Below are 23252 nucleotides of genomic sequence, written 5' to 3'. Positions count from 1 at the left end.
CCACCCAAGGGGGCTAGTCTCATGGGAAATGCCTCCAGGCCAACCTAAGGCCCCCACCCCCTCCCTCAGTCCCACACACTCTTTATTATTTGTCTACTGAAAAAACTTCTAGAAAAAGCAGACTTAAGAGACCCTTCCCAGAACACATGTATTTGTATTCTTCCTGTTTGGGCTTCAGTGTGTCCCATTGGGTCCGACTCCCCAGGGAGACAGGTGGGTGGCCAGGCCCGGCCCAGGCTACTTCTTGACAATCTGGATGACATCTTCGTGCTCCATGGTGTGGGTCAGGCCCACCCGCTGCGGGCTGTACTTGGTGCTGGTGCCCTGGGGAAACAGGCAGAGGGGCGACGTCAGTCAGTCCTGACCAAGGCCAAGTCTGGGGAGCTACTACTAGAGGAGGGTGGGGATGTGAATGCCGGAGTCTAAAGTGGGGCATCCCAGCAGCAGCGAACACCACAGGCCTCAGACAACCGGACTCCCCAGCGGTCTGATCACCTCTGGGTCCTAAGATGGGGAGGTCTATGTCCAGTTTGGGGCAGACACAGACATGCGGTCCCACATGGGAGCACAGGGACGCTGCACAGGAGTGGGGGCACCGTGCTCCCTCCTGCCCCAGGGCGATGTTGGGCATGCCACCCACCCTCACTCACCCACACCAGCGCGTACTTGAACTGGCTGGCAAGCGACCGGTGGATGCGGTGGCACTAGTGGGAGGACAGAAGAGTCAGCAGGGAGTGAATTCCATCCAATCCCACCAAGCAATCCCCAAGGCGGGCCCTCACACAGCTCTGGCCTCATCAGGGACACTGCCCCTCCACACAGCCTCACTCATGGCCAGGTCTGCCAGGGGCTGGGGACTGGCTGGCTGTCAGCGCCCTCTGCCCACCTGGCCTGACAACAGCCCTGACAGATGCTTTCAGGCCACCATACCTCAGCCTGGTCGCCGTGCTTGGTCACTGTCTCTTATGCCTTCCGCCCACAGCTGTGACCCGGGGCCTCCCACATCCCATCATCCACCCTCCACTCTCAGCCTGTGGGTGTCGGCATTCCCAGGTGGAAATGAAGGTCATGGGAATCCCAGCGCTGTCAGGAGGCAGGAGGCGGCCTGGGAGCAGCCAGCTCTTCCCTGGAAAACATGGCCTCTGGCGCTGGGTGGGTGCAGTGGGGGTGGGCCAGGGAGAAGATGGGGCAACACTGTCCCTCCTCCCACGTGCCCACAGCCTTTCAGGCCCTGTTCAGGGACCAAATGCTTCAGCCCAGCTCTGTGGGGACAGAGGTAGACGGGGGCGCCTGCAAGAACATTTCCCAAGGAGCCACCCTGATCCAGCCTTCTCCGCGTGAGTGAGGATGCCACAGCCACGCAGAGGGGGCTGCTGCAGTGACAGCCACAGACATCACACAGCCATTCCAACACTCGCCGTTTTCTAGACCAGAAAATGACATCTGATGGCCCAGAGGTCAGCTCTGGCCTGCAAATGGGTTTTAAGTTTTATTCAGTTTGCTGAACAATGAAAGTAAGCCCACTGGCCAAGTCTGCAAAGCCACTCTGCACATAGGCACAGGGATTCTCCTGGGGCCCTGCGAGCTCTGGGGGCACGGGCTCTCCTGTGCCACAGGCCTCACCGAGCCTAGCGTGTCCGACACTGGGGAGCTGCACTTGTCTCCTGCGCTGGGGATGAGTGAAAGGTCATGCACGGCCATCTCATCAAAGGGGGAGAGCACGTTCCTTTGGGATGGGAGACTACTGCTCCTCAGAGTGCCTGCGCCTCTCACTTCTGAGGGCCCTGCATGATGGCCCAGGACTCCTTTGCAGGCCAGGCCTTGGTCAGCTCAGTGAAGGCACCAGGGCCTGGGCTGGATGGACTACGAAGGCCCCGGGAGGCTGACAGTATGGGGAGCTGGGGTATGACGCCAGGGCTGCCTGGCTCGTGTCTACCTGGTTCCACTATGGGTCTCTGTTGCAGCATCAGGCAGGGCTCTCTGTACTTTCTGTGGCACCTGGACGGTAGGTGTCCCAGGAGGGAAGGAGAGTGAGGAGGGGCTAACTCCTGGAGAGCAGGCCTCTCTGGGACAAAGTCCAGGCTCCGGAGCAAGGCCTTCAAAGCCCCTCCCCACTCCCCTAGCCTCTCCTCACCTGCAGCTTTTGACTCCATGACACTGACAGCGAACAGTCAGCACTCCCCAGTTCGCTCCTGCCTCTGGGCCTTTGCACCTGTTATTGTCTGCTTTTCTTCCCAGGCGTGGCTAAAACCCCACATCCCCTTGGGCAAGCAGCTGAGGTTCTGAGGGTAGAGGAAACTGCCTCCCCCAAGGTGCAAGGTAACACCAGGTAAGTCCTGCTCATGTGGGCACCTGTGAATGGCCCGCTGGGACCCAGCAGGAGACAGCGCAGCCACAGGTCCTAAACTCCCACAGAGAGCTCTTTGCAGTGATTTCAGGAACCGGGGAAGGGGATCTTGAGTTTCCTTGGCTTTGTTCTGCCTGACAAGCGAGCTTTCAAGGCCAAACTCGGCCCTGTTTGCATCAGCAACTCAGGGCGGCAAAGGCCTAAGGCTGGGCACCCGGAATGAATGAAACACTGAGTGAAACCAGATTGCAGCCCCACCGTCAACAGCTCAGATCCCGAGGAAAAATGAGCTAGACCAGCGGTTTTCAACCCATGTGCCGCAGGAGTTTTTAAAACACACAACACCTGACTATTTCATCAGGGGCACTGACCTCTTCCCTTCAGTTGTCAAATAAAAAAATGACAACAGCCAACACAATAGCCGTCTGGTGTGAATGAATCAAAATCAGACCCTTATTATGATTTTTGTTGTTGTTCATCCTCACTTGAGGATATTGCCATTGGTTTTTAGGGAGAGTGAGAGAGAGAGAGGGGAAGACAGAGAGAAACACATCGACTGGTGATCTCCTGCACGAGCCCTGACCAGGGCGGAGCCTGCAACCAAGGTACGAGAATCGAACCCGGGATCCTTTGGTCCGCAGGCTGATGCTCTATCCACTGAGGCAAACCGGCTAGGGCAATTATACTCTATTTTTTGGTCAGATAGGCAAAAATTGTATCTTTTGGTGTGCTGCAGAATTTAGTAATTAGTTTATGTGCCATGAGATGGAAAAGGTTGAAAATTGCTGAGCTAGAGGAAAACAAAAGCCCAAGAAGATGGCTGTGTGACCTGAAGCTCTCAGGCTAACACCTGCTCTTCTACGTCCCAAGGTACCAACCCCTTCCCTGAAAGATGGTACAGAGACACACCCAGGGGAGAGGTGACCCTGTGCCTCCCACAGAGCCCCAGGCACAGAAGGGCACCCTGCCTCAGGGCCTCTGCACACCTGCTCCCCCGCTGGAGGCTTCTCCTACGCCCAGCTCTTCAGTCAGTCCTGCACGGTGGACAGGCCCACTCAGGTCACCTCCTCCGAGTCCTCCTGGTGTCTCTGTAGACTTGGTGCCACCCCTCCCTACTTCCTACTCACCCTACTGTGTGACTGCTTGGCTCTGAGACTGGGCATCTGGCATCTGTTGACCCCAAAGGACCCCAGTTCTGGCAGGAACTGGGTCCACTTTGTTGATGTTTAACAGATTGTGTTGAGTGAAGAAAGCATTCAAAGCCCCCCTGGGCTGAGGAGCAGGGAGGGGCAGGACATGCTGGGGATGCATGGGGACCCGGAAACCAGCAGGGGCCAAGGGTATGGGAGGTGCAACTCCAAGTCCTAGGCCTGTGTGGGGAGACACGACTTAAACAGACACAGGTACACCTTGGGCAATAGCCACCTTGACAGAACACCCTGGTGGCTCTGAGGAGCCCACAGCACCGGGCAGCGAGGACCACGGTTTCCTGGACAGCTGCCACGTCCCAGCCAGATGCCGACTGCCGTGCACAACCCCCTGCTGTGGCAGCACCATCCTGGGTCCAACAGCAGGGCCTGCCCACGGCACCTGGCACTGCAGCCTGTCCAGACTTCAGACAGGACCTTACTCCCAGGGGACAGAGAGCTCCATGGACCCCTCATCCAGGCAGGTCTCAGGAACTCACCACATGCTCCACGGAGGCCCCTCTCCGGAGGATGATGGCGTCTGTGAAGTCCGGCCTCTCTGCACAGGTAGAGACGGGGTGGGTGTGAGCCAGTCATGGCCCCACACTATGTGGTTCCTTCCCACAGGGAACAGAGGCCCTTCCGGTCTCCAGCCTTGGGCTAGCCTCCCCCTTTATTTAGCATACCCTCATTGTAGAGCCCCATGCAATCTCCTACAACCTTGACCTGAACACAGATCAAAATAAATCCAAGTCCAGGATTCAAACTGCCTGAAACCCAGTCAGCCATGAGAGCCCCCGCTGAGCCCTGTGAAGCATCTGTAAAGTACTGGCATGATGTGACAGCTGCTGGCATCCAGTCAGGGACAGCTACACGCTCCCCTTGCTTACAAGGTCAAGGTCAAGTTAAACTGCCAGAACTTAGGAGCTAGGTCCCTTTGAGCACAGGGGGTGGGGGCATGGAAAAAGCTCTTGTACATGCAGTCACCTACAGTCTTGACAAGGGGCCTGCCACTGTTGGGGGAAGTCGGGAGGGGTTACTGCTGTAGCTGTGGGGAACTAAAGAGCAGCCTCTATCTCATTGCCCCCAGGGCACCCTCAAGACTAGTCCCAGAATTTGGCATTCTTTGTCACAAGGGCTCAGGCTGAGGTCTCTACCAGCCTGGGGTAGAGGACAGTGCTAGTTCTGAGATGGGAGAAAAGCGGAGATGTGTACAATACAGGCTGGGCGCTGGGTGCCACCGGCAGTGTGTGGCAGCCCCTGAGGGTGGGGCTGATTCTTGGCTGAGACTGCTTGACTCACGTCCTCTCTTCTTGGTGTAGATGCAGGTCAGAGCCAAGTATTCCCAAAGCATTTCAAGCAAGTAGTCCAGGTTCAGCTTCATGCCACAGCTGCCAGGGAGGAAGGCGGCAGTCAGCGGAGCCCCGTGGGCTCACAGAGACCAGGGAGTGCTGCTCTCACTGTGGCCAGGCACAGACACCAAGGCCTGCGGCCCCCTGGAGCCTGTGAGCACCGAGCTCCAGCTGGTGGCAGCGTGACCTCAGCGCCAATGCCTCTAGTCAGCTATCAGACCACCCAGCAGAGCTCAGCGTCTCCCTGGGGCCACAGCTGCTCTCTGCAGTCCACACAGGGCCCTGCTGGGAGACTGCCGCGGGCTGTGATGGGATGGAGGGCAATCCAGAGCTGGCCTTCTCCTGAGAGGTGGGAGGGGCTTCCAAATGCTCAGGGAGCCCCGCAGGGATTTCAGCGCCAGGGGTCGGGGTGGGGCTGGTTGTGGTCATTTACTTGTCTTAGCTCCTGCCTCTATCCCACTGTCCCTCCTCCGGCCCCATCCGCAGCTGTTCTGAGCCTGATGAGCAGGAAAGATGCTCTCACAGCCCACAGATGGGCATAAGGAGGTGGAGAGGAGCTGAGTTGTTCTAGGAGGGAGTTGGCTCTGCTGTTCTTTGCAGCAGCTGGCAATGCCCAGGAAATGGCCCTCGCGCTTGCATCCCGCCATTTGCATAGTCACCCACCCGGTCCCTGAGCATCTTCCTCCCGGTGAGCTAAGCCCCGCGGTGAAGCTAGAGCACCTTGTTTGAGCTGGGAAACCAGCAACGTGGAAGCCACGAGTCAGTGATGACAGAAGTGACATGGTCATCGGCGAGTGCAGGAGGCCCAGAACCCAGCCCTCAAGGACAGGGAGCCACGGTCAAGGGTGGCTGTGTCCACCTAATAACTCCAGCTCCCTTTCCCCTCTGCTCTGGGCTGACAAAGCCACATCGGCCAAAGTATCAGGAACACTGGCTTATAGCTGGGCTTTCTGGGGGGCTGAGTTTAACTACTACGTTATGAAGACTCTTAACCATTCCTAACCACTTACCTTGATGGACAAAACCCGTTTTCTTAACCAGAGCCCACCCCACGTTACCCACACTGTCCATGTCATTCAGGATGGGACTGAGCTAAGGTCACCGGCAATCGGGAGGGTCTCCTCTGCCGGGCTGTGTGCGGAGGCGGCGGCGGGGAGGCCTCACTGATGGGCTCACTCCCAGGAAGGACGGCAGAGCCTCACCTGATGACCACACTGTTGGGTTTCCGGGCCAGGCGGTCCACTTCTTCCATCGAGATCTGGTCAATTTTGTTATAAACCTGGGATTGAAAGGTGGAGGTGGGTGATGGGGAAGGGAAGAAACAAGAGGACAGGAAAGGGCCCCATATAGCCACAGCCCTGCCTGAGGCTCCTCCCTCTGCACACCACGGCCTAGGGGCTGATGCAGCATCCTCCCTCCACAACGCAATGGTGCGGAAAGCTGCAAGGACTGGGCCGCCAGAGCCCCCAAAAGGAAAGGCTGGGCCAGAACCCATGTCAGTGAGACGTGTGCGACTCAAGGAGCTGTGGGTAGAGGGGAGGAGGGTGGAGACAGCTCTGCGCCTCGCAGAAGCCCGTCCCCCGTCTGAGTCAAGGAGGCTCCGGAAGTGTGGCCTGGGACAAGGCGCCCCTCCACAGGGCAGGGGCGGGGCTTGTACACTTACATACAAGCAGGGCATGTACACCCGGTTGCCCACAATCACATCGATGAACTCGTCCGGGGAGCAATCCTCTCGGAAGAGCACTTCTGCATTGAAGATCTCTGAGGGGCTCGGGTTAAGGGCACAGTGCGCACTAGCAGCCCGGGTGCCCAGCCAGGTGAGGGCCTGAGACAGCCCATCAGAAAACAGACTGGGAGGCCCTCTCTGCTCGCAAGGTTTTACAAGAGTTTAAAGTCTGGGGAGCCCCTCATTCTTCTTTTCAAAAGAAGCCACATGTAAAAGCTTCAATCACCAGTTCAAATCTTGGCTGTTGGGCAAGAGAGTCTACTTGCCAGAACCCCCAAGCGCCTCAGAGGAGCCGGCTTCAGTGCCAGGAGAGCTGAGAGCTCTGGTCTCACACCTGCCCCGCGAACTCTCCTCTGGTGCATCCTGCCTCCGCTTGCACACCTCCAGTGACGAGGGCCTGGCCACCTCGAAGGGGGCCCTGTTCCCTCATGAGCTTTCCCTATGCTGAGCCCGCCTTCGCCTCTGCCGTCCTGTCCTCTGGAGTCCCAGAGCCCGCCTATCCACCCAACAATACTTAGCAGGTGTGCACAGGCCCCTGGGGCTCCCTGAGGCTTCTCCAGACCAGGAGGCCGTGTCCCAGGAGGCTGCTGCCCTTGCTGTCGCATCGCCCTTCCAGAGGTGACTGGCCACAGCACCTAGCAGTCGTCCAGGAGCCAGGAAACCAGCCCAGGGTGTGGCTGTCTGACAAGCCCGGATCTCAGTGAGCAGGAGGCGGAGATAGGCGCCCCCATGCTGCGGCTGCAGCTTGCTCAGAACCCGCTTGGTGCCGGCGCATCAGGAGGCCTGGGAGTCCGCTGTGACCCTGGGCCACAGGGCCTCAGGCTCCGGAGGCCCCGCCCGCATCGCTCCGTCAGGAAGGATACTGTACTCGTGCAGGATCAGCTGCACCAGCTTTTCTGAGCACTGGGTCAGCGTGACTGTCGAATTAAAGGAGATGCCACCGCCTTTCTTGGGCTGGAGGAGAAGGGAAGCGAGAGCTGCTGATGAAGGCTCAGCTCCTGCCTGATGCAGCGCACGCCCCCCCCCCCCATCTCCCCCCGCCCCCGCCCCGCAGCCTGCAGGTGATGGGCCTTACCTTGAAGTAGATGTTAGGCTTGTGCTTGTTGAGGCGGATGCCCACCGACTCCAGTTCCTTCTCCAGCAGAGACCTGGGCAGAGCCCCCACGAGCCTTCACAGGTGCCCAGAGGCAGGCTGCGCAGCTTCCATGTAACACAGGAAGCCCTGTCCACCCAGCCGACACCCGCCTCTACACGCCCCGTGCAACCTGGACCTTCCTTCCCAACAACCCTGGGCTGCAGAGGAGCCTCTGGGCCCTCTGTCTAGTCCAGGGCAGATTGCCAGGTCTTCAGTCACTGGGCAGAGGCCGGGGCATGAACAAGGGTTCTGTTACTTGGGGCTGGGCTCTGGCAGCGACTAGGGCACTGGGCCTCCGCAAGCAGGAGCTAGAGCCAGGCCATGCTGCTTTGGCCGAGGACGGCCCATGCTGCCGGGGCTCCTGCTGCGAGCTCCAGCCCCGATGCTGGAGGCGAGCCCCCTGGAGAGGACGCACCAGGCAGAGTGCACGGGGTCAGCCTGTGGACAGTCCTGCCGCTACTGCCATGCAACAGGGCCCAGCACCACTCAGACCGTCCGCCATGAGCTCCAGGGCCTTCCCAGACACGTCAGCCTGCCCCCCTATCCCACCCCGCGGACCTCTGCACCTCTCCCTTGGTGGCATCCAGCATCATGATGACGACGTCAGCTGTGCGTGCCACAGCAATCACCTGTCGGCCACGGCCTTTCCCTGGACAGGCAGAAGGGTCATGGTTACATAGTGACATAAGTAGGACCTATGTGACCCCCACCCAGCCCACAGCACCCCAGACTCCTGTCCTTTACAGACCTGCCATCTGCCACCTCCCAGGCTATGATTTCTTTGGCATTTTTCTTTAACTGAGATGCTCTCTTACTTGTGGAGACTTGTTTTAGAAGAAAATTCATTATCACCACCTCAGGAGGGGTGACATCCTCCCCTAGGCCCTGTGCTAAGAGCTTCATGAACATTTCCTCACTTAATCCTCAAAACTACCCCATATGATTGGTGTTATCATGCCCATTTTACAGATGAGAAAATTGAGGCTTGGCTTAGAGACACTCAATCAGTTGCCAACAAACACAAAGCCAGTGTGGTGCCAGGACCTGAACCTGTCTGCCCTGACTAGAAAACAGGGCGACAGAAGGCCCACCTGGGCAGCATGATCACAGGAGACCACCCAGGAGGAAGTGCTTCAGGAGAGGCCAGGCCTTATTAGTACTAGATGATCAAAGAGGTCAGGCACCTCGCCAGTGTCAAAATTGGGGACCAAAGCTGCAAGGCTTTACGGGTTTCAACTATGCCCTGCCCCCTCTTCTGAGAATGAGGGTGACATCCACTCCCCGGCTGCCTCCTGCCTCCAGTCGGCACTTCCCCACAGGTGGCCGGACCACCTCAGGCCCCTCATATGCTGGCTGATGGCATGAGGATCATCACCACCACTACCCAATTCAAACCGGCAGAACCTCAATGCCATGGTGACAGCAGGCATGGGAAGGCACTAGGAGAGATGGCACTGGACACCGAGGGAGGAGGCCCCACTGCCGGCCCGAGCGGGCTGCAGACAGGCAGCTCCATCCCAGCCTGCCACTCGGCAGCTGAATAGTCGGCAAGGCAGACCCTTTTGCTCGCTGCCCCAGCGCTCCTCCTGGCTATGGACAGGAAATGACGGCACTCCCTAAGCCACAGGGCTGTCTGAGCATTAAGTGGGAAACTGGTCAGCAGAGCCCAGAATTTAGCAAGTGCTGAATAGCCAGCAGCTAGTAACCATCGCTGCAAATACTGGATGCAGCCACCTGCCACCAGAAGCCATAGGCATGTTCCCATCTCAAAAAAGACCCCAAAAACCTGAAAAAACAACAAAAACCAAAGCCCACACAACACAGGTCAAGACTAGGAGCACAGCCTGAGATCACCAGCTGAGACGTGCCCCTCCCTCCCAGGGCAGTGGGGCACAGGGAGGGGAAGCAGGGTTTGAGCCTGTCTGCTGAGCCGTGCAACCTTGGCAAGGCATTTCGCTGCCTCAGTTTCTTCGGCTTTAAGATGGGTTTCTCAGGACTGTACTGGGCCAGATCCCTTAAGTCCAGAGCACTGAGCAATGTGAGGGCTTGTGAGCCCCACCCGTCAACCCCCAATAGCTACACCCAACTTCAACAGTGAGGCTTCCTGCATCCTGAGCGAGAAGGCGGGCCCTGGGTGCCCCGCTCGCACCTTGTGCTGCGCCTTCAATGATTCCAGGAAGGTCCAAGAGCTGGATGTTGGCTCCTTTGTACTAGGATGCAGAAGAGAGGACGGTAAGGTGAGGATGGGCCACTGGCCAGGGCCTGCCTGAACCCAGGACACCTACAACAGCCTGCAGCTAGGGGCTGCTGAACCCCTGGGCCAGCCTCCATGGCTGTGTCTGAGCCTCGTCACTTACTGTGAGCTGAGCCACCTGGAGGAGAGCTCTACTTTACAATCCCACAACACTCATCCCAGATGGTAACAGCTCTTCACAGATAAAGTGCTTCACCGGGAGAGGCTCAGGGCCACAGAACCCGGCTGCACACGGCTCCAAAGCTTCACGGGAAACAGGATCCAGCCATGCAGCAAGTGACCGAGCTGGGGGGGTGTGGACAGCGGAGCACAGGGCGCCCAGAGAGCTGCCACACACTGGCCTGTTCCTGGGACCAGTGGTGTGGCAGGATGGGCCAGGCATCTCTGGGGTCTCAGCAGCCAGAATCCCCGGAGGCGCCAGTGTTTCAGGGCGCAACGGCTCAGGACAGACAAACACACAATTGAAAACACAAGCACACGCCCTTGCCCCTCCTGGGGTCCAGCAAACTCCAACTTACTTCAATGACCCCTGGGATACACGTCAGGGTTGTGAACTCATAGGATGCAGCTTCACTGGCTGTGGAGGTCATTAGACTCAAGAAGGTGGACTAGGAGAGAAAGCAAGTCATGGCATGAGTCTTGTCCCCTCTCCCTGGAGAAGCCCCACGGGCTGCAGGCACCAGGGAGATCCTCTCCTCACCCCTGTTGGTGACTGGGGGTATGTGAAGAGAGCAATAGCTGGAAAGTTGTCTCAGGCCCCGCCAAGGTGGAGATGGGCACCAGAGGACCCCACTGTTCCTCAGCGGTCCAAGCCTCTCTCAGGTGGACACAGGGACCCGCTTCTCAGTGGGTTCTTCCCTTAAGTCAGGGGCCCTTCCCAGCTCCACAAAACCCTTGACCATCGCGGGCCCCAGAGAACTTCAAGCAGGTGACAGCCCACGGCACTCGGAGCGGCTGCTCCCCCGGGAGAGGCGAGCTGTGCTGGGAGAGCCTGGCCTTCAGGTTTAGACAAAGTCCGGTGGGAGGAAGGGGTGAGCTGGGAAGAACCTGGGTGGAACACTATGCCATAGTCCGCTTTGGAATGGGCTGCGGCTGGGCTCGGCGACAGAGGCCTTGGACCCCGCCTCTGCTGGGGGACCCTGGGCAAGAAACTACATCCTCTGAGCTTCAGTGTCCTCCTATGCAGAGTGGGCATCCATTCCACCTCTTTCCTGAGGGACTGCACAGGGATTCATAGAGATGATAAGGCACGTGGTATACTGAGTCCAGGGCACAGCAAGACCAGTGCTGGACGCTGAGGCCCAGAGCGCAAGCACAGCAGTGGGCAGCACCAGGAAAAGTCCAGCCCTGGCCTCAGGCGCCCATCTGGTCAGCACAGCACCTGAAACAAGCCTGAGGCGCAGTTCCGACTGGGATAGTGCTGCCTAGATCTGGAGCTGGTGCCTTCAGGACTCTGCCCCTCGCTGGCAGGCAGGAGGCTGGGGGCACACCTCTCTCACACACCCTCAGAATGAAACCTAGAATGGGGCATGTGAAGGAAACACAGGCCTCAAATCCTGAAACTCTCTGCCCTGGGGACTTCCTGAAGGTGGGGAGTGGGAGAGTAGAGCAATGGCCCCGAGACACTGAATGGTGCTGGGGGGACCCCCCCGCCCCCAATCCAGTTTGGCCTCTGCCAGAGAGGCTTGGGCCTATGGCCAGAGAGCCTGGATTCCCAACAGGGCGGCAGGGTCTGGCCACAGGCCCCAGACTCCCAGAGGCACGGACCTGGGAGACTAGAGCAGCTTCTCTCAGCCTGTGCTTCTCACCTGGAAAGGAAGTCTTTGGTAGGATGGAAAGTAAAATCAAAAGAAAAGACTAAAATTCATGAGCCCATAATAACACCTGAAGAGCTGAAGCATGGAAACCCTCACTTGTCACCTGTGGGACAGCTGTGAGCTCAGCATCTGTCCTGCCTTTCCAGGTGAAACTCTTTCAGAGGAACCAAGCTGCCCACATGGAGGACAGAGCTGCTACTTTACAAGGCACATCAGCTACCAAGTGAGAAAGGAGTAAGAGAACTAAAAAGAGCTACGTTACAAACACTAATAAAACCCAGGCAAGGACAGGTCACTGGGCCCAAGCCACTGAAAGGCTGTTGATAGGCCTGATTTCTGCGAGCCGCCCAGCAGCCCCTGCAGGTGACTTTCCAGTGTTCTGGTGTGGGGGAAACACAGCTGCACGCAGGGGGACACAGGGTGCGCTCCCCTTAGCGCGGCGGCCCTGGAAACGCAGCAAGTCCTCGGAGGTTTTCTGCCATGTCCATCAGTCACTCGTGAACCTGGCCAACACAGTCCGGCCCCCAGCTCCCGGGAAAGAGCACAGAGTCGGACAAGCTGCAGCACACCTCGAGGAGGCAAGCAGACCTCGGCACACAAACGTTCCGTTGGACAACAGGCCTGGTCTCTTCAGCGAGGCAGGGTCATGACAAAAGGGGCTGTCTAGGTTAAAGCAGCCTTCGCAACAACACACGGGGCTGCATGTGGCCAGAGTGGATCCTAGTTTGGAAAGACCAGTTGCAAAGGTCATTTTGGGGTAACTACTGACTAGCATATAGTCTGGGCACTAGATGATCATTGGTGACTCTTAATTTTGTTTGGTATGCTATGCCAAATTGCAGCTAAGCAGGACATTTTTCTTATTCGTTGGAGATACAAGCTTAAATATTTGGAGGTGGAGGGCCATAAAGCATGACACCTGTCATTTACTCCCAAATGGTTCAGTCAAAACAAAAACACCACCCCCCACAACACACAGTGATAGAGCAATATGGCAAAATGCCAGTCGGTGATGCATCCAGATAGAGGGCAGATTGTACTTGTTTTTCAACTCTTATGCCTGTTTGAAATTTTTGTTATATAGAATTGGGGAAAATGAGAAAGAATAAAAACGACAGGGACCTGGACCATGCCAGGATTGAAGACTGTGAGGGTATTGGGCTGGCAGAGAGCACACTTGGGGGCAGTCCCACCCCTTGGGCAGGAGGGGCTCCTGCAGCAGAGGTCTGCTCCTTCCGAGGGGCTGGAGCAGGAGGCCCCTGAGCGGCTGTGTCTGGCTTTTGTGAAGTTGGGGAGTCATAAGCACCCAACCACTAAAGGAATTTGAGCACAGGCTGGAAAGCTGCATGCAACAGGCTGCTCAGATTTTATGGGAGGGATGAACTGCCAAAGGCTTGAAGGAATAGGAGCTGCAGATAGAAGCTTCCAGTCCCTTCTACCTGATTCAGATGGTTACTAAAATGGCTCTGCATTTCCTGAGCCCACACCATTGGAGGACAAGGAGAAAATGACAGTAAAATCCAACTGGGGTATGTGCCTGAAGACTAAAAAGCACTTAGATGCACCAGGAAGGAATCCTTCTGCAGATTCTGCAGCAGAGCCTGGTCTCAGTCCAGCTGCACCTGCGCCAGCACGCACATCCCAGCTCAGACCCAGCACTGTGGATAGTGGGTGCACCAGAAAGCCTAGAAAACACTCCCATCGGTCCCCAGATGGAGTCAGCTGGAGTTTCTTTGGTGCATAATTGGCCAGGCTGATGGCTGCTTTAAACCTTTGCGGTCCAATTTTACTTTTGGAATTCAAACAGTCTGGTCCAAATTAATTGACAGGATTGAATGTTGAACCGGTTTGCGGTGTCTCAGCCTCGACGTTGGACCTGCTCCATAGCGCCTGGTCTGTTGAGTCAGCTTCCACGTTGGACCGAAAAGGGTTAAAAACCCTGAAGCCGGAGCTGCTGTGCCTATGCCTAGGAACGCTTCCTGCAGAAACACCAGTTCCAGAGGCAAAGCGGCGAGCAAAGAGCATTCACCACAGCACCGTGGGCTGCAACAAAAGCCTGGGCGGCCTGGCCACCACCGTGGGGGTGGAGGGGAAGGGTGGCTGTTGGTGATCACATGACCACAACACGGCATTCCAGGCAGCAGCTGAGAGAGAGGGGATATACAAGATGAGCCTGAAGCATTTTGTACTATCAGAAGTACGGAAGTGCTGAGTAAACACAACAGTTTGTTAAAGAGCCAACTGAAAAAGCCCCAAAACTAGACGAATCTGAGTAACAGTAGAACCCAAGTATACAACAAATGCCCAGGAGTCCACACTGATATAAATAAATGATTAAATAAAATGGGAGAGAAGGGACAAATCTCACGTATGAACTCTGAATAATTTGTGTAGCTACGCCCCCTCAAAAAGGTGGAGCTAACTCCTCCCCCTAGTGGACTGCACACAGTACCATCCCTTCTAAGAGGACACGAGAACATGAGAAAAACCATGAATTCAAGGAGGAGAAACCTGACAAACTCGCCCTCCCCAGGTGGTCAAGGTCAACATCAACTGATGATGTGAGAAAAATGGCACTTCACTCCTGTGGCATTCCTCCCAAACCCATAACCGTCTAAGCATGAGAAAAGGTCAGTGGAGGGACTTTCTACAATACCCCACTAGCACTCCTCAAGACGGCCAGTCATCCAATCAAGGCCAGTCTAAGGAGAGCTGAGAGGACAGGATCACTGAATGCAACATGGGCTCCCGGGCAGGACAACAGAACTCTGTGGCAGCCGGGTGTGGGGCAGGAAGGAACGCTGTGCTGACTTGGCAGCTTCTTTGTAAATCCTTGACTCTTAAAAAGCTGGGCAGCTCAGTCCCTTTCTGCTCAAAACCCTTCCATGAGGTTTATATTACTCCACACTTAAATGTTAAGTATGAATTTCACACTAAACTAAGAAGCTTACAGAAGAAACTTAAAAAACTCTGCAGTGGCTCCTGCTTCACCCTATTTCACTCAAGCACAGAGTTGTATGACGGCTCCAAAGTCATCCACCCTCTGCAATTTGTCTCCCACTGCTGCTCACTCAGACCCGGCTGCCTGGCTCCCTTAAACACAACAAGCAAGCCCCCACCTACGGGCCTTTGCACCCACTGCTCCCTCTGTCTGGGGTGTTCCTTCCCAGGGCCCTGCAAGCTTCCACACAACCTTCAGGCCTCTGCTCCAATCTCTGCTCACCAGGGCAGCTTTTCCCCGATCCCAACCAGTAAATGGCGGGACCACAGTCCCCACCCGCCATTAGCTGTCTTTTCTCCCCCGAGAGGGGAGGTCTGCGTGGGCAGGGACAGAACTCTCTCACTCTCTACTGTATCTTCAGCAGCTGGCACGTGGTGCACACTCAATGAATGTGCACAATGGATGAGTCAGAGACAGAATGGAGCTATTTCTGCTAAAGCAGAAAGAAAGTTCTCCATGTTAGGATGATACAGGGGTGGGGCCTGATCCTGGGGGAGGCTGGGTCTTCTTGTCCCTGGAGCTAATCCAGAGGGGCAGGGAGAAGAGCCGCAGTCACTCTGACAGGAGACAATCTGCCTTCCTCCCCAAGGCCCACCATGACCATCACTGACCTTACCCACAGAGGGAAATCCAATCAGTGCCACACGGGCGTCACCCGACTTCATGACATCGAAGCCCTCTCCTTTGGATGAGGCCGATTTGGAGGGTTCTAGGAGCTGGGCCCGATACTTGGCCAGTTTTGCTTTCAGCAAGCCCAGGTGATATTCGGTGGCTAAAGGACAAAAAGCAAGACAGAAGGTAAATGTCTAAAGTATCCAAGCCCTGTGAGTTAGATGGGGCCTCACACACCACCAAGTGCTAGCCAGAATGTCAGACCCAATGGCAACCACTGTGAAGATCAGGAGAGAAAAATACCATCCCTCTGCTGAAAATGCCCCCTTGGCTGCTCACTTCATCTGTGTATATACAAGGCTAAGTGACTATCCGACTGGTAGCTATGATGTGTACTGACCACCAGGGGGCAGACACTCAACTCAGGAGCTGCAGTGACGCACATTGGCCATTTAAAAATAAATAGCACCGAAGACTTGGTGCCGTCAGACCAAACTCAGCTTCCTCCAAGTGGGACGGACACAGGCCCCGCCACCACCCCTGAGCGACACCCCACCAAGTCACAGCCAATGCTGCCAAGACCCCGTGGCGTAAAATGCGGCCCACTGCCCAGCCCGGAAACGGTCACTGTGGGCGCCGGGTAATGAAGTCACATAGCAACACCCTGCTTCCTCTCCCTAGCGGCTAGCTTTCTTGGAATTTCTCAGCCCAGGAACACAACTTGCTTTATAGCCAGGTGCAAACCTTTCAGAGTTTAACCAAATGTTTGTGAAGCATTTTCATGTGCCTCATCTCATTTGATCCTCACAGAAGTCCTGGAGTAGGTAGGTAGGAGACTCGGTAGAATCCTATTTTCTTTTCATTAGCCGAAAAACGGAGACTTAGAAAGTTTAGAAACTTGACCTGACTGAAAAGTAAGAAATGGTGGACCCTGAAAATGACTTCAGGTTTTCTCACTGCGCAGAATATAGTCAAACACTGCTGCAGTTAAATATTTTACCCTTTGTTCTCCCTGCGTGATCTACAATAATAATCTGCTTTGTGTTGATATTTACTGCTGTGTTGCTGACAATTACCTGAAAGAGAAGTTGGGCTGCTTCACTGGGCTGGAAAAAGTTTAGCTACACCAGAAAGCAGGTCTAATTAAGCAAGTTTGTTCTATATCTATAAAAGGCCAAGTTGACTTGCACGTGTGTGATACATATAAAGCTCTTGCTGGTGCCAATCGCAAGCGTTTCGATCTGTCACTGTCGATCATGAATTTGGTTGACACTTCTATTATAGAGAAAGGGCAAATAGCGATATTAAAATATTTCTTCTAATTAATTTCCTTTCAATGTGCATGAATCCATGCACCGGGCCACTAGCCTTATATAATAAAACCCTAATATGCAAATCGACCGAACAGCAGAATGACCAGTCGCTATGACATGCACTGACCACCAGGGGGCAGATGCTCAACGCAGGAGCTGCCCCCTGGTGGTCAGTGCATTCCCACAGGGGGAGCGCTGCTCAGCCAAAAGCCAGGTTCATAGCTGGTGAGTACAGCAGCAGTGGCATGAGTCTTTCCTGCCTTCGCAGGAGCACGAAGGACCCCTCGGGGGTCCCAGACTGCGAGAGGGTGCAGGCTGGGCTGAGGGACTCCGCCAGTGCATGAATGTCGTGCACCGGGCTTCTAGTCTATATAAATAAAAATGTAAATGTTCGTTTGTTCAAAATCTTAAATTTCTGAAAGTTCTTCACCTATTGCTTTGAAATTTTGATACAACGTTGCATTCGAATATGTGCGTGTTTTTATATACCTATATACCTACTATTATATAGATGTCACACCTGTGACAGGTAAAAACATGCTCTTTTTGAAAAACAGCGCCATCTGTTGGACGTAAAAGCAACACACGCTATACTAAATATTTTAGGATTCCATTTCAATGTTTCTGTTTACAATTATAAATTGTAGATAAAATTAACCACAAATATGCGTGTCCAGCTGCAAAACGATCGATCAGCTGAGACATTCTCACATCAATTGCTGGGAATTGGGAACGAAAAGGTGCCGGTTGATCTGACCTCAGGACGCATTTCATTGCCTCATAACTTCTGCAATTTAGCGACGTCAAAAGAAGAATTGGTTGAAAAAGTATTTCCCAATATTCAAACCAATTATAAGAATCACGATTGGGCCCTAACCGGTTTGGCTCAGTGGATAGACTGCCGGCCTGTGGACTGAAAGGTCCCAGGTTCGATTCCGGTCAAGGGCATGTACCTTGGTTGTGGGCACATCCCCAGTGGGAGGTGTGCAGGAGGCAACTGATTTGTATCCATCTGGAACAAGTGTTCCAGTTTCTAACTCCCTATCCCTCTCCCTTCCTCTCTGTAAAAAATCAATAAAATATATTAAAAAAAGAAAAAAAAAGAATCACGATTGGCTGAGTGAACGAGCTATTCTTGCGGCCAAGAACAAAGACGCCTACGGACTTAAGAACATCATTCAGTCTAACATTCAAAGCGAGGCAGTCACATACAAGTCCGTCGACACTGTTGTGGAAGCAGATGAAGCAGTTAAGTATCCAGCAGAATTTCTTAATTCACTCGATCTGCCAGGGATGCCACCGCACGTACTGTAATTGAAAATCGGCGTGCCAATTGCCATGTTGCGAAATGTCAAACAGCCAAAGCTTTGACAGGCACGCGGCTTGCAGTAAAAAAATGAATGAGCAATGTCGTAGAAGCAACCATCTTGACAGGACCTTTCAGAGGTGAAGATGTCCTCATTCCTCGCATTCCTATGATTCCAACGGATATGCCATTTCACTTTAAGAGATTGCAATTCCCAATTCGATTGGCGTTTGCAATCACCATCAACAAAGCTCAGGGCCAATCTTTAGAATTGTGCGGTTTAGATCTAGACGCGGATTGCTTCTCACATGGACAATTATATGTTGCGTGTTCTAGAGTCGACAAACCAGACAATCTCTATATCTGCAGACAATGGAACAACAAAAAATACTGTATACCCACAAGCATTGTGAAATTAAACATATTAGAAACATGCGCTTTTTCTTTTCTTTCTTTTCCATTTAACCAGACTGAGCCACAGCAACGCGTGGCCGGTACAGCTAGTTTATAATAAAAGCGAGTCTCCTTATTGACCCTATGCCAGTGGTTCTGAGTGGATCCAGCAACACTCCCTGAGGGCTTTCTAGAAATTCCTAGGGTTGTTTTCCATTATTATTCTGATGAAGCCAATCACTGCCCTACCAGGTGTGAGTCAGTCTAGCACAGTCAAGAACTGTCCTGTGTCCCACGTGACTTTTCATGTCCCAAAGACATCCAAAGAAAAAACCTGGCTAGGATGACAGGGGCCTGAAATCTAACTGCTTCACACATACACACAGGGACTTTCTGCACTGTGAATAAATGCTGAAATTTCCAGGAATGCAACGCCTGTGCATGTTCAAGGAAGACTACACCATGTTTTGTTTGAAACTTTGCCTAGAGCTGCTCACCATCTTGGGAGCCTATGCCACCAATAGTGAAGCCGCTTGCGGGAGGCACCAACAATGCACCTGCGCGGCCTGCATTGTGCCAGCCGCACCCTATGCTACTCAGAGACACAAGCACCTCACTGCTGCACTATCACTTCCTTATAACTTGGCTGTGGCCCAACATTTGCATATTGAAACACACAGTATTTTTATTAGAAACTACTTCCCTTTTCCCCCTCCTTTATATTACTATTAGGGCATTATATTGACATTTTTCAAATTTTTTGTGTACAAAAGTTATACTATTGATGGGGAATCACACTCCAGAACAGTAAAGAGGGTATTACAAAGTCTTTGCTCTAAACGGAGGCTGGGCTGACATTGGCAGCAGGGCCCTAGGGGACCTGGTCCGCGGCTACTTCAACAACATCTCTTACCACTCCTCTTCTATTTCCTCCATTCCAGCCACAGCGGCTTTCTCAGCATATGCCGACCCCATTCCTGCCTCTGGGCCTTTGCAGCTGCTGTTCCTTCCATTTAAACTTTATCTTCCCAGGGCTTGCTCCTTCTCAACATTCAAGGCAAACTCAAATGTCACCTCTTCAAGGAAGTCTCCCTACCAGTTTTGGGGGACAGTGTCATCCAGAGGCCCACCCTGGCCATTTTGCTTTGGGTAAATTACTTAATCTTCTTGTGCATTAGTTTCTTAACCTGCAAAATAGGGATGTTATAACAATAACTACTTCACTGGATTTCTAGAAGGCTTAAAGGAAGCACTAAGAACATGTCTAGCACATAGTAAGCACCCAATAAAAGTTGGTGATTATTACTATCTACAGTAACCCCATCTCTCTCTAGTCCCTCTCTGCCTCGGTCCTGATTATTGTCTGCATGGCTCTTATCACCATTCAGAACTGTCTTGCTTCTTTAGTTCCCTCCCTCTAATAGGGCAGGGACTGGGACTGCCGTCGTTGTACCCTCCGCTTCTCACTCAGGGTATGTACAGGGCAAGTGCTCAGGAAATGTTTCAATAAGCAGACGGTGAGAAATGGTCAAGAATGGGTTCAGCAGCAGCCAGGTTGACATGGTCCTTCCTGTCATCCCAGCCATCAGATCTGAGCATCCCTGAAAGGAAGGACTAGATCTAAGTCCCCTTCACTCTCCCTCCTCCGCTGCTCTCAAGTGGGAGCGTCTCCCGCCTCCCCTAAGCCTCCCTGCTACTTGGCATCCCACAGACGATACTCCACGGGGGAACCAGAGAGGAGCTTTTAAAACAAACCAGACTACATCTCTCCTGCTTCACACCCTCCACTAGCTCCCACTGCCCTCACACGTCAGACTTGGCCCAGGACCTACCCGTGCTGCGTGACTGGTCCCTCCTTTCCCGTCACTGCACTCCAGGCCCAGATCTCCTGGCCCTTAAACACACCGAGTTTCCTGCCAGGGGGCCTCTGCACCAACTGTCCCTCCGATGCAAAAATGCTGGTCTCAGCTCAAATGCTCCCTCCTCCTGGTGGTCTGTTCTGATCAGTCCCCACCCCTAACACTCTGGTTTGTCTTCACAGAATTTACTGCTGAAACTGTCTTATTTAGTTACTGATGTACAGGCTGCCCACTGGAAGGTCAGCTCCGCGAGGGCAGGGATGTGACCACACAGCGAGGGCTCAGTAAAGATTTGCAGAAAGAAATCGTGTCCCCCATTATTCCAGACCCTCCTTCTGATCTAGACTGTTCTCCTCCTGTCCCATGAATACAGCGCGCTCACCGAGTCTCCCTTGCCTTTGCCCCCACCTGGAACACCCTTCCCTCCACCAGCTCTAGTCCCACCTCCTCCTGGAAGCCGTCTGGGGGTCACCATGCTTGTCTTCTCTGAGCTCCTCCGCCCTTACCATCTGAAGCCCAGAGGTGATGCTGCACGTGCCTTCGCCACGTGGGGAGGTTTACTTTAGATACTGGGCGCTCGCTGTCAGTGTGACTGAGCCGCGAGCGAACCGGTGGCGGAGGGTTACATCCCCGGGAGCAGAGGAGGCCCTGCAGCCAGAAGAGGTGAAGGGCCTGTCCAAGGTTTCACAGCCCGGGAGGGGTGGGGCCAGGGTTCGGATCAGGTCCGCGCGATCCCGGAGTCCGGACGGCCTCCCCTACTCCCCCCGGGCCTCCCCAGGGGCTGCCGGGTGAGTCTCCCGGGAGAGGCCTCCCCCGGCCTTCCCAGCACAAAGGGGAGCGCGGCCCTGCTTCTCTCGGGGCCAGATGCCTGCGCTGGGGCTGCGGTTTCTCCTCGGCCTCTCCTCCGGCACCACCCGGCCTGGCCCTGGCCCCTCTCTCGGGGTCGTTCGCCGTCAGCCGGCGTGGGGCCCGGATCCCGCCGGCCCTGCCTGCCTCGCACCGACGGGCGCTTCCCGCGGCCTTCGGCCGGCCCAGCGCCGCGCGGGCGGCTCCCCATCTCACAGGCAGGAAGACGGGGGCAGAGGGCCCGGGGCCACGCTCACCCTTGTTCTTCTGCGTCCGAGCGATCTCCTTCTCGATCTCGGAGATCTTCTCCAGGATCCCCATGGCCGCGCTCTGCTCAGGGCGCCCCGACTCGGCGGCGGCTCCAGAACCCCCGCCTGTGGCGGCCGCGCAGCGTGTGCCCGGAAGCCCACGGATTACAGCTTCCTCCGGCGCCGGCGCTTGGCTATTCCGGGTCCGGCGGGCGACGCGGAGCGGAGTGCCTCACATGATTGGTTCCGCCCTCTGGGCTGGGCGCCCGCTGGGATGGCTGGGACCGGCTAGGCGGGCAGAGACGGGCATGCCACACTGGACCAGGGCTAAGGTGGGCAGGGGTCGGGCATGGGAGACAGAGGGAATCTTCGGTGATGAACTCTAAACGGATGTAAAGTAAAGGAGCCGAGGTCTTATTCTATGTCGAAGTTAACAGTGGGTCCCCCTTGCCACATTAACCACGTGCTCACCTTAGCCTTCCTCTCTACCATCAGATACTTCCTGATATGACGCAGTATGAAGTAGACAACATTTCCTATGTGGAATTCTTGCAAAAAAAATATTGTATTTGAATTTAGACACAAGGAAACATAAGACACATCTACAAAGTGGTACATTTTGTAAAACAAGTGGCCTGAGGTCTTCAAAATTATAAATGACTGGGGAAAGGAAGGGGGACTGTTCTAGATTAAAATAGCCTATATAATAAAAGCCTAATATGCAAATCCACCGAACTGGGGAACAAGGGAGGGGGGAGACAGGTTGCTATGATGCGCACTGACCACCAGGGGGCAGACACTCAATGCAGGAGCTTCCCCCAGCCCTCAGGCCCCAACCGGCAGTGGTTGGGGTTGGGGCTGGTGAGTGGGCAGTGCCAGGCCAGCCAAGCAAGGCGAGTGCCAGTGGGGGCCCCCATCACCCTGCCAGCCCACCCCCTTTGGTCCCTGATTGCCAGCCAGGCCTAGGGACCCTACCCATGCACGAGTTTTGTGCACCAGGCCTCTAGTGTTAAATATAATGTGTGAACCTTGCCTAGATTCTGGTTGAAAATTTTAAAAGCAGCTGGGACAGTTAGGGAAACTTTAACTTTGGATAGGATATTGGATATTATGGAGTAACTGCTAATTTTCCTGGTGTGATGATGTAGGACAGTGTTCGGCAAACTGGCTCGCGAGCCACATGTGGCTCTTTGGCCCCTTGAGTGTGGCTCTTCCACAAAATACTGACTTCTGCACATGGGCCACGAAGTTTCAATCGCACTGTACGTGCACGCCCACATGTGGTATTTGTGGAAGAGCCACACTCAAGGGGCCAAAGAACCGCATGTGGCTCACGAGCCGCAGTTTGCCGACCACTGATGTAGGAGAATGTTTTTATTATTAGTAGATGCATGCTGTGGTGTTTAGGGGTTATCTTAGTCTGCTCACGCCAACATAACAAAATACCATGCATTGGGTGGCTTAAACAACAGAAAATTTCTCAGTTTTGGAGGTTGTAAGTCCAAGATGGGGGTACTTAGTGTGGTTGAGTTCTCATAATGGGATCAGTACCCTTATAAAAGATGCCAGAGAGTCCTCTCTCTCTCTCTCTCTCTCTCTCTCTCTCTCTCTCTCTCTCTCTCTCTCCCCCTCCAAGAAGGTGGCAGTCTGCAAGCCAGGTAGAGGGCTCCTACCAGGCTCAGCTAAGTAGGGGCTTTTGTAGTCTTTGAGTTTGCCTTCTCACACACATTTTACAAACGGAGGTGACAAGCCTTGCAAAAGTGCCTGTGTGGTGGCTCAGCTATTCATTCAATCAGGGGGCTGAGATTCAAAGCAGAGTTTTCAATTCCAAGTTCAGTGGACGCTAAGGTAACTGG

At 54.5% G+C, this 23252-nt stretch overlaps 1 protein-coding gene across 8 annotated transcripts; it reads right to left on the bottom strand.

Moving 5' to 3' along the window:
• Nucleotides 1-123: 123 nt before the first annotated feature.
• On the bottom strand, nt 124-21579 carry DRG2 (developmentally regulated GTP binding protein 2). Of its 8 annotated transcripts, none has more exons than XM_036296277.1 (14): nt 21406-21550; nt 19357-19630; nt 15431-15591; nt 10520-10609; nt 9897-9957; nt 8306-8396; nt 7688-7760; nt 7476-7566; nt 6550-6647; nt 6089-6165; nt 4837-4925; nt 4035-4093; nt 651-704; nt 124-324 (listed from the first exon to the last, which is right to left on the bottom strand). In XM_036296277.1, exons 3-14 carry the CDS (start codon nt 15482-15484, stop codon nt 238-240), a joined length of 924 nt encoding a protein of 307 aa, XP_036152170.1. In that variant the 5' UTR covers nt 15485-15591; nt 19357-19630; nt 21406-21550; the 3' UTR covers nt 124-237. The 8 variants fall into 8 exon arrangements, 6 of the variants coding, with proteins under 6 accessions (XP_036152170.1, XP_036152164.1, XP_036152165.1 ...); XR_004965616.1 differs by lacking the exon at nt 19357-19630 and adding an exon at nt 3475-3717 and having other exon boundaries at nt 235-324; nt 667-704; nt 21406-21578; XR_004965615.1 differs by lacking the exon at nt 19357-19630 and adding an exon at nt 3475-3717 and having other exon boundaries at nt 241-324; nt 21406-21578.
• Between the last annotated feature and the right edge of the window lie 1673 nt (nt 21580-23252).

This window comes from Myotis myotis, unplaced genomic scaffold (genome assembly GCF_014108235.1).
Source record: "Myotis myotis isolate mMyoMyo1 unplaced genomic scaffold, mMyoMyo1.p scaffold_m19_p_29, whole genome shotgun sequence".
NCBI lineage: Eukaryota > Metazoa > Chordata > Mammalia > Chiroptera > Vespertilionidae > Myotis > Myotis myotis.
The sequence above is the reverse complement of the archived record's forward strand: the minus strand, read 5'-3'. Positions and strand labels throughout refer to the sequence as shown.

Bases quoted from the DNA above. Each gene is read 5' to 3' on its own strand.
- DRG2 (XM_036296271.1), bottom strand. From the start codon at position 21,469: ATGGGGATCCTGGAGAAGATCTCCGAGATCGAGAAGGAGATCGCTCGG. The intron at 6,166-6,549 runs GTAAGTGTACAA...TTTCAATCCCAG, and splicing joins TGTACATGCCCTGCTTGTAT to GTTTATAACAAAATTGACCA. The intron at 4,094-4,836 runs GTGAGTCAAGCA...CTACCTGTGCAG, and splicing joins CTACACCAAGAAGAGAGGAC to AGAGGCCGGACTTCACAGAC.